This window comes from Cyprinodon tularosa, unplaced genomic scaffold (assembly GCF_016077235.1).
Source record: "Cyprinodon tularosa strain WSP-4 unplaced genomic scaffold, ASM1607723v1 ctg15, whole genome shotgun sequence".
NCBI lineage: Eukaryota > Metazoa > Chordata > Actinopteri > Cyprinodontiformes > Cyprinodontidae > Cyprinodon > Cyprinodon tularosa.
The window spans coordinates 1156601-1171353 of record NW_024038331.1 but is presented as its reverse complement, the minus strand read 5'-3'; the positions used below and the strand labels follow the sequence as shown (position 1 = coordinate 1171353).

At 43.7% G+C, this 14753-nt stretch overlaps 1 protein-coding gene and 1 non-coding gene across 6 annotated transcripts; both read left to right on the top strand.

Moving 5' to 3' along the window:
* Nucleotides 1-787: 787 nt before the first annotated feature.
* Nucleotides 788-13618, top strand: znf687b (zinc finger protein 687b). 5 transcript variants are annotated; one of them, XM_038279326.1, is made up of 11 exons: nt 788-874; nt 3147-5432; nt 5547-5842; nt 5929-6113; nt 8046-8222; nt 8305-8467; nt 9006-9359; nt 9461-9561; nt 10901-10988; nt 11970-12255; nt 12792-13618. In XM_038279326.1, the coding sequence occupies exons 2-11, from the start codon at nt 3161-3163 to the stop codon at nt 12890-12892; spliced, it is 4023 nt and encodes a 1340-aa protein (XP_038135254.1). In that variant the 5' UTR covers nt 788-874; nt 3147-3160; the 3' UTR covers nt 12893-13618. The 5 variants fall into 5 exon arrangements, with proteins under 5 accessions (XP_038135254.1, XP_038135253.1, XP_038135252.1 ...); XM_038279325.1 differs by having other exon boundaries at nt 12344-13618; XM_038279324.1 differs by having other exon boundaries at nt 5601-5842; nt 11970-13618.
* On the top strand, nt 8500-8634 carry LOC119779687. The gene has a single exon (XR_005280266.1). It is a non-coding gene; the product is annotated as a small nucleolar RNA SNORA13 (small nucleolar RNA).
* Nucleotides 13619-14753: the final 1135 nt, after the last annotated feature.

Genomic DNA, 14753 nt, shown 5'->3' with positions numbered 1-14753 from the left:
TTAAGATTGCAGTCTCGTATTTTAACAGTTTATAAAATGTAAAACAACCAAACACAAATTTAATGTCGTTGGCAACATCCTTGTAATTTTTCCAGCGGTATCGCGACTCATTGGGATGCGCGTGGTCACGTGACGGGAAGCAAGTAGTGATGGAAATTGCGGCGCTACTTCGTGATTCGAGTCTTTCGACCCTGGTTTGAAAAGGGGTTCTGCCCTAAAACACTTTTTTTTTTCTCCCATGAAATAGGCTATATTACATTCCACATGTAGCTTTACCTCATCTTTTATATAAAATGTTAACTGATAGTAATGAAAAATTGGACATCCTAATGCTCAGCTCTTTGTAATGTTTACATGTTGATTTGGGATCTTTTAGTTTTGATCTGGAAGGTAAAAGTTAACACTCTTATTTTACTCATGTACACACAAACACTGCATTTAAAGTAAAAAAGATGGGACACACTGCCTTCTAATATCAAATTTTATTCAGTCACTGTCAAATTGCAGAACCCAATTCAGATTCAGCCTTAATTTTTATATAATAATCTCAGATTTCCTTCAAACATCTTCTGGTGAATCGTAGGTACAGTATGATGGTGATAATAACCCCAAAGCAGAATCTCCACACTAACTCATTTTCAAATGGAACGAAAGGTTTACAACACAATACAACAAAGTAGTGACGAAAATGAAATTCTAAATACCTTTAATTTTTACAGAAAAGAGGTGGTTGGAAGCTTTTATGTCACGGTCCTTATCGTGAACCAAAAAAGAATCGGCACACAGACCCGGCTCCGTCGCTGGCGGCACCTTGTTAGAAGCGCAGCATATTCTGCTGAAAACGAGCTAGGATAGTCGGGAATCGCACATCCAGGTAAACAATCCAAAATACATCAAATATTAAAGTAAAATCCCCATCACAGCCATCATTTTCTCCGTCACCGTCGAGCCCTCGAACAGTAGACTGTGACCGCTGTCAGAGCCGAAGCCAGCGGACCGCTCCTGTTGCTTTTAACGGCCGAGGCTAGCTCGTTAGCTCGATGACCCCTCTCCTCTCCGTCTTGGCTGGAGCTCAGCGGCCAGCAGCCTCAGACGGAAGGGAATATCGTTAGCTTAAAATAACGGAGCTCGCGGCCACAGAAACGCTATTTAGCAACAAACCGACCCCCAAACGTCCACCTACTAAAACCATTGAATGGTAGTAAAAGCATTATTAAACCGGTGTTACTCCATTCATGGTTAAAAGAGCCGAACCTGTCATCGGAGAAGGGGTTGGTTTGCTGAAACGTCGCCGCTAGCTGCTCCATCCTAGCCGGCTAAGTCGATGCTGGTGCCGGAGACCGAAACACCCATCCAACCTGCCTCATCTTCCCTCGAGCTTGGCAATTAATGTGTAATATATACGCACCCTTGATACATTTTACCGGTAACCGACATCTTTGAAGACATTTAATGTGTAGCACTCGTGTAGCCACACGGCTCAGATTCATTGTCAACATATCAGGATTTCTCCTCCCAAGCTTTACTATTTTATCCTTGTTTATTTAAAACGTGTATCTTAAAGCATCAAGTAAATGTATGTAATTGCATTGAATTTCCTAGCAGAGTAATATAAAATAAGTAATCCAGAATAATCACATACACAAGTGATTACCCCATAATATTACTGCAAATGAATCATTACACAGCTGAATAGATTTAGTAAACAAACTAAGATGTTTATCCATGCTAAATGGGGTATATCCGGGTTTTACATCCCCTGCTTGTTACAGAGGTTTTGCATATGTCTCAGCAGTGAAGTAGCCAAACTATGACCTGCATTAAACAGAAATTAGGAACACTGTTGGTTAAGCCACAGAACTCACATTACCCTCTACTAACCACAATCATGAGGTTGGGGAAGCTTTGGAAACCACATCCAAAATGTGCTCGACAGAGAGAGAACATAAAACATAAAAGTTATCCTCTCTTACATGTTTTAATTTCCCTATGAGTGGTTCTGTTTTATTTTTATGAGCATACCGTTTAACTGAATCTGCACCACACATGCACAGATCCATCCTGTTATTTCTTCTGTAAAAGGGCCGCACAATACATCCCAATGCTGATTTATGAAGTATGACTATGCTAAAGGACTGTTTGAAATGCATTGTTTGTTGGTTGTTTTATTCCACAATTTGCATGGGAATATTAAGCATGTAGAGTAGAGTATCGATGCAGGGGTTTCCCATATGTGGCACAGATTATGATTATGCCAAATATGCTAAAAGTGTCAGAGAGGGCTGGAAGCTTTTTAAAATGAGGAGAAAGCAGTTGTTACTACTAATAATTTTATTCAATGTTTACATTTACTAAACCCTTCAGTATTTAACTGTTAGCAGGATTGACCAAAATCAAATTTTGCAAAAACCTGCCAAAGGGAAAAGTGAGTTTGGTCACTCAATTGAGAAAGATCAGTTTTATTCCTTTTAATGGAAAGCATTAAGACTGATTGTTTAGTCTCTAAGCGTGTAAAGCGGCAGCATGTTGGCAGCACTTTGTTTGGAGGCTAGTAGAGAAACCAGATAAAGGTTAAGGACATATGCTTGGATGCACAGATGAGGATGATCTTGTACCTCCTAGTTTTTGGCTCTGTTGCTTTAATTCAACCATTTTTATGTGGTAAAGAGACATTGATCAGAATGTACCTTTTTTTACCCTGATTGGCAGATAAAATAAAGGAAAAAAAATATTTTCTTTCTTTTGATTTAATTAATTAAAACCAAAAACCTTTTGCTTGATGTGTAAATGAATCAACCAACTGAATGTTGCCTTCTGGTTTGAAAGGAGTTAAAATTTGATTTATGTTGGTAAGATGCAGTCTGATGCATTATTCACTTTTGTTTTAAAGTCCTTGTTAAAAACAAAAATGCAGTGAAGCAGAATCGGCAGATCAGGGGTTAAGAAAAACCATCATTAAGTAAATTCCTTGTACTGATCCCTTAAGTGACTAAATGCAAATCATGACATTAATATAGAGCTAAGTAATTAGATTCTAAGTGTTGAACTGAAGTTCTTTGACAGCTTTTGTGCTTTAATTATATGTTGGGATTCCATCTTTGCAGCTGAATCCTAACAGTTCAGTATTTTTTTTTTTTATTGTCCAGGAGTGGATCCCGGTATGGGGGACATGAAGACCCCAGATTTTGATGACCTTTTGGCAGCGTTTGATATCCCCGACATAGATGCCAAAGAGGCCATACAGTCCGCTCCTGATGATGCTGAGGGACCCCACGGACCTGCAGGTGCACCTTTGGGAAAGCAGGAAGGCGTGGTGGGTGTGGGGTCCTCTCTGAGGCCGCCCAGTCCCGCAGACAGCCAGGCAGACACCTCCATCGTGAGTGTGATTGTAAAGAACAAAGTTCGTCACGAGGCCGTAGATGGTGGGGACGGAGACTCTGACCAGCACCCCATCGATATGATGGCAGGAGCGGACGCGGGTCCACGACTTGGTGCTTGTGCGGAATCTGAAGCCCTCAATCACAACGGTTTCGGAGCATCCAGTGTCTCCACGCCGCTCCCCCTCGGCCAGAATCAGTCCAATGGCGCTCCCTGGTCTGTGAACACTCCCAAAGCGTCTGCAGAAGCGGCTGGTGTCAGTACGGCCAAGTCTCACAAGCAGGGGGGAAACATTTTCAACAGACTGAAACCGCTGGTGGCGCAGGGGTCTGGAGATCCAGTGGGTCGGGCCAGGAAAATGCAGCTCCTGCAGCAGCAGCACCAACAGCAGCAGGATACGGTTGAGGAGAGAGCAGACGCTGTCAAAGCCTCACTACCTTCGTCTTCCTCAGTTTCCGCCGGGTCCTCTTCTCTAGCCGCCGGACTTGCCCTGCCATTCTTTCCACCGCCCAAGCCTCTGCTTTCAGCTCCTCCTTCTGCACCTTCATCGCAACCTTTTAACGGCGCCCCAAAAGGCGGGGCGGGGGGGTTTCAGCACCAGGTGGAGGAGGAGGATTCAGACCCAGATTTGGGGAGTCCGCTTGTTATCCAGGAAAACCCAGACTCTCCAGCTAGCGCTCAGATGAGCAGACGATACAAGTCTGATTCAGTTTCGTCGCAGCCAGCATCCTCTACTGCATCCCAACCAAAACCGGGGAACACTCCGTCTGCACCCGTCCCACAGCCCAGCTCAGCGGAGGCTCCACAGGTGGAGGAGAGACATCCAGAACATGTTATAGAGGAGAGAGATTCGCCAGAGAGCCCCGAACCAGAGATGCCAAACTCAGCAGCTCAGGTCCCAGGGAAGACGTGCTCCAGTCCCGCTGTGGCTTCCACTCCGCCTCCCTCAGAGCTGCGGGTGCCTAAAGAGGAGGAGGTGGAGATGGAAGTGGGAAACGGGATCGATAGGGTTGTGGACGGCAAAGGAGAAAAGGGAGAAAATATGAGGACCAGTGAGGAGAATATGGAGGTGGATGATGGCAAGTCTAAACCTTCCTCCACTGATGGAGGGGAAATTGCTCCAAGTGCTGTACCTGCACCGCCTGGAGCTCCATCCCGGCCCCTTAAAGTCAGGATAAAAACCATTAAAACCTCCACTGGTGGGATTACCAGGACGGTCACTAGAGTGGCGTCAAAAGGTGGTGCTGGAGGAAAAGGCTTGGAGCCAAAAGCTCAAACTGGGGAACACAAGCTTTTAGCGAACAAAACCCAGAAACCCGTTCTCACCACGACATCATCCCAAAAAGTAAGTGCTCTAAATTCTCTGCCTGTTTCCACGCTTGCAGCCAGCAGTGTCATGCTCGCCGCTGCCACTAAAGTCCAAAACAAGATGGCATCTACGGACAAGGCAAAGGTCTCAGCCACGGCCGTCAGCATCACCAAGTCTGCCGCCCTGCCTGCAACACCCGCCGTGGCCTCTTCCCCAAAGTTCTCCGTCGCTGCCAGCGGGATAAGCGTCCGCACGGCCACCAACAAATCGGCAAATGGAGGCGGCACCGCCATCTCGGGCAACACCCTCCAGGCAAACAAACCCGCGTCAATCGTTAACAACACAGGAGCCGTCATCTCCCGGAGCCAGTCGAGCCTGGTGGAGGCTTTCAACAAGATCCTGAACAGCAAAAACCTCCTGCCGAGCTACAAGCCCGACCTCTCTGCGCCTCCGCCGCCCGAGTGGGGGCTCCCGCTGCCCGCCACAGGTTACCGTTGCCTGGAGTGTGGAGACGCATTCGCCCTGGAGCGCAGCCTGGCGCGGCACTACGACCGGCGCTCACTCCGCATTGAGGTCACCTGCAACCACTGCGCCAAGAGGCTGGCCTTCTTCAACAAGTGCAGTTTGCTGCTGCACGCCAGGGAGCACAAGGAGCGTGGCCTGGTCATGCAGTGTTCCCATCTGGTCATGAGGCCTGTCACAGTGGAGCAGATGATTGGCCAGCAGGACATTATGCCGATTGGTGGTAAGTGGAACCGTGAGTCTTTGACATTCCACCCGAAGCATCTTTTCTTTTCACCCATCTTCACTGACCACCACCCATATTTCCTGTCTGTTTTCCATCGTCTGGCTGAACCAGGCCTGCTTACTTCTTCGTCCTCTCCTCCAGTCTCTTCTCCCTCTGCCACGTCAGGAGGTCCTGCCGCCACCGCTACCTCCAGCCCCATGAAGGACACCTCATCTCCGGCTGCAGCAGCTCCGCCTCGACCTGTCCGCCGTGCTCCTCAGGGGCCCCAGGCCTTGATGCCGCTGCCGTGCAAGAAGGCTGAGGGGCTGCAGTACAACAACTTCAAGTGTCCAGAGTGCCAAACGCAATTCTCCAGCAAGGCAGAGCTGGTAACTCACTTCCAGCAGATCAGAGGTGCTCCCAGTTCGGTGAGAAACAAACCTGTTATCTTAAGGAGAAAAACAGCAACATACACTGAATGTTTAACTTTTTTTTGTTGTTGTTTTTTTCCCAGACGTGCAGCCAATGCTCACCTCCAATGATGCTCCCTAACTCGTGCGCCGTCTCCGCCCACCAGAGGATCCATAAACACAAAGCCCCATATGTTTGTCCTGAGTGTGGTGGGACTGCGCGGCAGACCAGCTTCCAGACTCACCTGGATGAGGCCTGTCTTCACTTCGCCAGGCGCATTGGCTACAGGTAGGGAGACACTTGTAAAACTGTCAAAATTCAGATAATTTTTAAGGTTTAATTTTAAAGCCGAAATCACTCATTCCTTAGTGGATCATTGAAGATTTCACCTGGTTTACTTTCCTAAATGTTTCAGCTCCTCTCGTACGTTTTAATATCGACGCCAAAATAATCAAAGAATTGTTTTGTTTATTAAGTTGAAAAATAATATTTAGAGAGCAAGGGTCTCTATCAATATGATGGAGCATTAGGGCTAGGCTAGAGATCTTTTTTTATTTTTTTTATTTTGAGAATATAGTCGTAAAATTACAAGAATAAAGTTGTATTATTAGGAGAATGTAGTCATCATAAAACAACCCGACCAGTATATTGCGACGGAGTATTAGGGCCAGGCTAGAGGGATTTTTTTCTTTTTCGAGAATGAAGTCGCAACATTACGAGAATAAAAACATAAAATTACGAGAATAAAGTTACAACGAGAATAGTCATAAAAATAGGAGAATAAAGTAATAAAATTACCAGAATAAAGTAAAACATTACGAAAATAAAGTGGTAAAATTACGAGAATAAAGTTTTAAAATTAAAAAACTAGTCATAAAATGATTAGAATAAAGCCCTAAAATTACGAGAATAAAGTAATAAAGTTACCAGAATAAAGTAATAAAATTACAAAAATAAAGTCGTAAAATGACAAGAATAAAGTCATCATATTAAGAGAATAAAATCCTAAGATTATGTGAATAAAGTTATATTTTATGATAACTCTTACAAGAAGCACTGTTTTCCCTAAAGTGAGGAATATCGAGCATCATGTGATGTTATACTTCATCAGTTTAACAAATAAGGAAATCTTTTAGCACAGCAGCATCAATTGGACAGTATGTCAAAGTGTGATCAGGTTGCTGATTGGTAGTGCCGGTCGGCCATCATATGCTGATCGTAGCTCTAAGCTTTCTTTCTGAAACGGTTTGTGGTATCATGACTTCATTCTCATAATATTACTACTTTATTCTTGTAATGTTACAACTTTATTCTCAAAATAAAAAAAATCTCTAGCCTGGCCCTAATACTCCGTCGTACTATTAAAGCCTTTATGGATTAAGAAAAAAACAATAACTTTAAGTTCTTCTAAGGTTGAGCATCCTAAAGGTTCACCAAGTCTCCTAATCCAGCCGTCCCCAACCACTGGTTGCCGCACAGAAAAAAGTATATATATATATATATATATAATTTATCGACGATCAGAGACTGAGTGACGTTTTATTTTGAAAAATATAAAGAATTGCGGTATTCTCTCCCAATTACATCAGTCGGTGCATCTGTACCTCTTGACCAAGGTTAATTCAGTTCAAGACTCATCCTATCCATAACATTCTATCTTTGTGAAGCAGGATTTTCTGCGGTTACAGCGACCGGCTTGTTGTTTTGTATTTATGCTGTTTGTATTTGATTTTATGCCAGTCGTATGGCATTTTACTTGATCGTATCTCTCCGTTATTTTTTTATTTCTGTGTTTTAACACTTTTTTCCCCCTCCATTTGTTAGTTAACTTAAGACCTCATGACTGGATACATTATTAAATCAGTAGTGTATTGAAACAGCAGCTAAAGCTGTAAAGCTGATGGATGCAGGAGTTAGTACTGTCAGCAGGTGGCGACAGTGTACAACAGGGTCCATAAGGGTTATGTTGTAAAAATGCTGTTTAGGCAAAAAAAAAAAAACTACAAAAAAGGGTGATCTTACTGTTCTTTAAGCTCTTCCTCTTAGTGATACCAGGAATGTGTTTTTAGTTAAACTTTACTTTTAATTTATTTTAGATGAGTTTGCATTTTCTTATGTGGTTTTCTTCTGTCGTTGCATATTTTGTTTGACACACCTAGCCTCCCCGTGCAGTAGGGATGTCTGAGTTAAGTCAAAATGGTCTCACCCTGCTCCTTCCAGGTGCTCTAGCTGCCAGGTTGTGTTCGGAGGCCTGAACTCCATCAAGTCCCACATCCAGACAGCTCACTGTGAGGTCTTCCACAAGTGCCCCAGCTGCCCCATGGCCTTCAAGTCCTCCCCCAGCGCCCAAAACCACATTAGCACCCAGCACCCAACGCTAACAGGAGGACAGGCCAAGTATGTAGATGTGCCATGTAAAGGTCTTCCTTTATTTGAAATATTTGAGAGGAAACCAAAGTTTTTTCTTCTCTTATTACAGGATGATCTACAAGTGCGTGATGTGTGATACGGTTTTTACCCAGAAACCCTTGCTCTACATGCACTTTGACACCCATTTAGCCAAGCAGAAAGTGCATGTGTTCAAGTGTCCCGACTGCACCAAGCTCTACGCCCAGAAAGGCTCCATGATGGAGCACATCAAGGTGAGCATATGGATCAGTGCGCTCTCTGTCACTGCCTTTATGTGTTGCCCATCCATTGCTCTCCACAATGGATGCGGTGTCAGAAAAGGCATACATCAAATCTTGGGTCGGCCTTGGCAGGGTTCCCCAGCGGTGACCTTGTTCTAAGTTCTATACCAAGAACAGAACTGCTGTGTTTTTATCCACCTTCCTCTAAAGCAGGGGTCGCAGGCTCCAGTCGTTAAGAAGCATTAAGATGGGTTCCTGTTTCCAACACCTCAATCAAATGGACGTTTCAAGCAGAAACTGACGACCCATGTGGGTATGATTCAGCTGTTTGATTCAGGTGTGATGGAGCAGAGATCCATCTAGAATTTGGTGGAAAATAGTTCTGGAGGACTGGAGCTGGACGCTCAACAGTAAAGATGAAGGAGTTTGTTATTGATTGCTTTTTTCAAATATCCCATCCTGTTGACTGTAGAAGTATCTTCCATGCATCAACTTTGAGTCATGAAAAATGTTTGGGAACTCTGTAAAATGTCCCTGTCATCCCGCTTAGACCGCCCACAGAGGCCCTGCAGCCAAACAGGAGTCTCAGCCTGACACCTCCAACCCAGCCTCAGCTCCCACCAACTCGTCCAGCCCATCCGGCCTCAAGTTGAAACCCTCTGCAAAGCCCGACACCTCAGACGGCGAGGACTGGGGGCGGGAGCAGGAGGAGGAGGAGGAAGAGGAGGAGGATGATGACGATGAGGGAGATGAGGACTACGAAGCCCCAGGTGGCCAGTCTGGTGGCGGCACAGGGGGCAGTGGTCATTCCACTGCCGTGAACGAGTGGACATGCCCTCAGTGTCAGACCACCTTTACTGACAACGACGACTACCAGAGTCATGTGAAAATGGAGCACGGCAAGGTGGGACATGGTCCTGAGCGTGGATTTCGAGCTGTAGTGAAACAAATGGGATCATATCAATGATTGTATTTTTTTTTTTTCTCAATGCGGTCGCTCCACAGTTCCCTTGTCGTATCTGCGGCGGAACGTTCAGCACTTCTTCCAGCCTGCGACGTCACGAAAGGGTCATTCATGAGGGCAATAAAAGAGTCTTCCACTGCCAGTGAGTCATAGCAGCTTTAGTTTTTTATGTATATATTCACAAAACAAACACTAGAAGCTAATCTGATCAAACTACAAGAAGCAATTCTAGTCGAGCTGTATTGATAATTATTTCAACAAATTAACTACATAATAAAAAATGTATTAAATTCAGAAAATCATACATTAAAACTTTGAGTGATATGTTAAGCTTTTTTTTTTTATTACCTTTGGAGTTTTATGATTTTGGTTTCCAGCTAATGAAACTTATGGTGTTGGTGCTGCAGGGATTGATCATTTCAAAGCACAGAATAGAAAGTTATAGTGTTGGCATAAAGTTAATTAATTAATTTGATTGTAAATGTTAATGTAAATGTAAACATGCTGGATTGAAGCCATTTCCATCCACTGTCCCAACGGCAGCAGTTACATAGGCTACACAGTTATAAAACAAACTCTCACATTCAAACCACAACACACCATTACAATATTATAGTTTTACATTAATGAATTAGTTACCCTGACAAAGGGTTTTACACCAAACGATGCACTCATAGTTATAAGAAGAAACACTCTTGAGACCAGTTGGTGCTGTCTAAAATCCCATTCAGCAGCATCATGGCTGACTTTCAGCTCTGATTGGCTCACACAAGTAAAGATGCTCCATCTCCTTAGAGGCATCTTCACACTTGTCCGCTGGATTCTATCGAGTCTCGTTCACTTATTGTCATTAGCTGGACTAGATGGTAAACTACATCATGAGACTACAACTATTTTAAAGCGTAGCAATATGACTAATCCATCTTTGGCCTCTTTGCCACGGATCACAAACCTTACTGCTGACTTTCAAAGCTGTCAGACGGTTTTGATGTTTGCAAAATAGGTCAGACACTTTCTTTTCATTGTAAACCCTTTACAGATCAAGGACTTTACTTCACAATCCTCTTAAGGTTATGGCTAACTCTGGTCGCTTGTGCATTTTTAATCAGTTTTTCTATCCACTGCACTTAATGTTTGTATCCCGTGATGCAGCATTCTGCAGGGACTGCCTTATTAATCTTTAGTTTATAACTCATATTCTGAGGTTTTCAGCAATGTATTTATTTTAATTATAATATTCAAATATCTTTTTAGTTATTTTTCTAAAATAGATGACCTAAGATTTCTTCTTATATACGGGGACAAACCTTTTTCTAGACACACTGCTCTCATTTTAATTCAAGTGAAGTTTCAGTATGGTCAGTAATTTCTAAAAATAAATACGATTTTTCTAGTTCCGTTGTTAAGGAACCAGTAAAGCCAAATCCTGACCATTAGGGGGCACTAAGAGCACTCTGTTATGTGTTTATCTGTTTTTCCAGGTTTTGCACAGAAGGTAAGAGAACATTTGGCAGCCGCTTCTTGTTGGACAAACATATTCGACTCCATCACAGACCAACAGATGGACAGGTAAATAAAAAGTACTTTTGCTGAGTAATTGTTTCTTCCTTTTAGCAGGATCACTTTAGATGGAAGCTTTGATATGAAGCTAGATGGCTCCCGCACTACCATCCATGTTTACTTCCGTAAACACAGAGCATGCTTGCTTGTGACGTCATTTCGTCCTCTACTGCGCATGCAGGACACTGGCGTTGTATGAATGCAGTTCACACAGGAGATCACATATACGTCGCATTTATTTGGAAATGTGAATGGCAATGCTAAAGAAATGGGATTTAACAAATAAATCGTAATTGAGGATTAAGGCCTGCAGTGTGAATGTAACCTAAGATGTCACCAGGTGACTGGGAACCTATTCAAACACTGGCTAAATACAGAGAAGAAATCAATGCATGGATGTGTTGCAGTTTTCTTAAGCTAAATCAGTGCAGAACTGAATAGTTTTTGGACCAAAATAATAGTGTTTAAAAGTTAGCACAGAGCTTCATTTATCACAGGTAGAAACCATCAATCAGGCTCCAAATCTGAGTGGAATGATGGACTTGAACTTTCAGAAGACTATAGAAACCAACAAAATCAGCCTGCCATCACCTGAAGAACATCTCCAGGATTAAGGACTAATGTTTCAGTAGACCTTGAAAAACAAATTCATGCGACCATCTATAGCAGAATTGATTACTACAATAATGTCCTGACTGGTCTACCTAAAAACTCGAATCAGACAGCTGTAGTTGATCCAGAATCCTCACCAAAAGTTAAAAAGTGGATCATATCACCCCAGTTCTAAAGTCATTAATCTGACTCCCTGTCTCTCAGAGAATAGACTTTATAATACTTCTGTTAGCCTGTTAATCACTGAATGGCAGCAGAAAGGCTTTAGATCACTAGAAATTAGTCTCTACTTTCAGTTTTGCCATTTTGATTCATGCATTCAAGCATCAGCCTCCTGTTTAGGACCTCTCTAATGAGCCTGATTTGTTTCACCCTCAGGGTCCTCCTCTGACCAGGAAGAGAGCAGCTACAGGAGGTGAAGGAGCGGGCAGCTCCTCTGAACATGATGGCGAGGTCGGTCCTCCTGCAGGCAGGCAGGCAGACGAAGAGGAAGGCGCCACAGAGGAGGGCGGAGGCCCCGCAAAGAGAACCAGAGCATCGATGGCTTCAAACTCATCAGCACCTAGCGAGCTGGAGGAGGAGGACAGCATCTTCCGCTGCGTCCCCTGCGGCTTCTCCACGGAGGACGGCGCCGAGTTCCAGCGTCACATCCCGCAGCACCGAGGTGACACGGCCGCCTTCCAGTGCCTGCAGTGCGGTGTCTGCTTCGCGTCGGCCGGCTCGCTCAGCAGACACCGCTTTATCACTCACAGGGTGCGAGACACGCAGAACGACACGGAGCGCGGCACACCGCGTGCTCCAGGCTCGCCGAGCACCTCTCCCGGCGACGCCTCCCCGTTGGCACACCTGGAAGACGGAGACGGGAACCTGGGCTGCAGGGTGTGTGGGCGGCGGTTCGACAAGGCGACCGACCTCAACACGCACTTCAGGACCCACGGCATGGCCTTCCTCACCGCGCACAAGACAGACAAACCCCAGTAGGGGAGGGAGGGATGGGGGGCTGTAGAACATGAATGTTAAAGAGACCTTTTTTTTTTTTTTGAAGATCACCCAGAAACATTTTATCCTCTACGGCACCTCCTATGTGCGACTGTAGCTGCATGTTAGATCTTATTACACCTGTGCTAGTCTTGTAAGAAGCTCTTTCTGGGTAATAGCCTTTATAACAGCCATTTTTACCTGTCCTCCCATTTCCGACAGCGCTCACCCACCATATCCACACATCTCGTCTGCACGTCACCTCGCCTTCACGCTGCCTGTTCCACTCCGGTTTTTACCCCAACGCCTCCTCACGTTGGTGAAGGAGAGCCAAATGAAGCATGAAGTGGAGCGCCTAAAGAAAACTGACTGATTTTTAATGTTGCAATATTTATTTATACTAAAAATGTCACTGCTGTTTGTATCTTAGAGAGTCTGTGCAACAGAAACCTGAGAAAAAATGGTTGCAGGAAGTCTGTGACCCGGTTGGTGTGAATAATTGTGAGGTTGTTAATTGTTGAAGCTAGAAGAAGAGATTCCTGTCAGTAGTGCAAGTGTACGAAGTTTTTCCTGTGTAAATACATACAAGTACACTAAGAAAGCGTTCTGGTTTTAGTAACTTACTATGATAATGTGAATATGTGTAGTATTTGTACTTGTAATGTTCAACCCTTAAAAATGGTAAAAGTTGAAAAGAAAACAAATCTTCCCAGAGTTAGTTCATTATGAAAACAAAGCAAAGGAGAGAACGTGTTTCGTCTCAACGTCGATGAAAACACGAAATTTCTCTCTAAGGCCGTTCTTTTGCAACTACCGGATCAGTGCTTGCTGTACCCACACTTTTCTTTTTGTACGTTTAAGCCCTCGCAATTGCCCAGTGGAGGCCTGCGAGCGGACTTTGTAATTTTTTTATATGTCATATCATATTTATATAGCTCTATAGTGGCGATTTTATGTCATTTTATTTTCCATGGTTGTGGTCTGCTTGCTAAAATGCCATACACTTCTGTGCTGTTTGGAAATAAATGTGGAAAATATCTGAAAATGTGCCAACGTTTGATTGAGGTCTTCTTTAAAGTGGGTTTTTTAAAGGAATATATCCAGCTGCCATTGGTTTATTGTACATCGAGATCTAGATTACAGTTTTTGTTTAAAAAAAAAGGAGATTTACTTTCTCATTTAGCAATAAAATTTTATACACCCCTAAAATATTGGAGAGGAAATTAAAATAATATATTATTTTCTAATACAAAGTTAATGCAATCTTCTAACATATAAAGCCTTAAATGGCCAAGCTTCATCTGATACGATTGCTCCTTATGTTCCTAACTGAGCACTTCGCTCTCAATCTGAAGCTTTACTAGTGGTTCCTAGAATTTCCAAAAGTAGAATGGGAGGCAGATTTTTTAGTTATTAGGCTCCTCTCCTGTGGAACCAACTACCAGTTTTAGTCCATTGGGCAGACACGCTGTCTACTTTTAAGGCAAGGCTTAAAACTTTCCTTTTCGATAAAGCTTATACACCGGATCAGGTAATCCTAAGCTTTGTCTGTAGTTATGTTGCTATAGGCTTAGACTGCTGGAGGACATAGGGTCCTCTTTTCATCATTCTGCTTCTATCATCTCTATTCTGCAGGATTTGTTAGCTCAATCTTAAACGTTATGCTCTCTCTGCTTTTTCTCATCATAGTAGCTTCATTTGGTCTATTCCTGTATGCCTGTGACACCATCCTGGAGAGAAATATCAGCTGTGCTGCTGCCATCAACACCTTTGTTTATAGATGTTGGAGCTTGGCCTGTTTTTAAGTGAAGTCCTGTTTCTCTGACTGACTGCAGTACTACCACAGCAGTATGTGCTCTCTTTCATCCTCTGACATGGGAGCTCATCTGCCTGGCTTTGTGTTTCCTGGACGGGCCACCTGTGGGGCTGATTGACAGTTTTGTATCTCTGCTTCTTTTTTCTGTGTCTGCTTCTGTCTCTTAAACTCCATTCAGCCTCGGCAGATGGCCGCTCACACTGTGCCTGGTTCTGCTGGAGGTTTCTTCCTGTTAAAAGTGAGTTTTTCCTCTCCACTGTTGCTACAAGCATGCTTGGTGTGAGGGGTTGCTTTCGAGTCAATAAGTCGATGTAATCAACTTGTTTTCCTTGGATAGAAAACTTTGAATCAATTTGACTCTATGATCT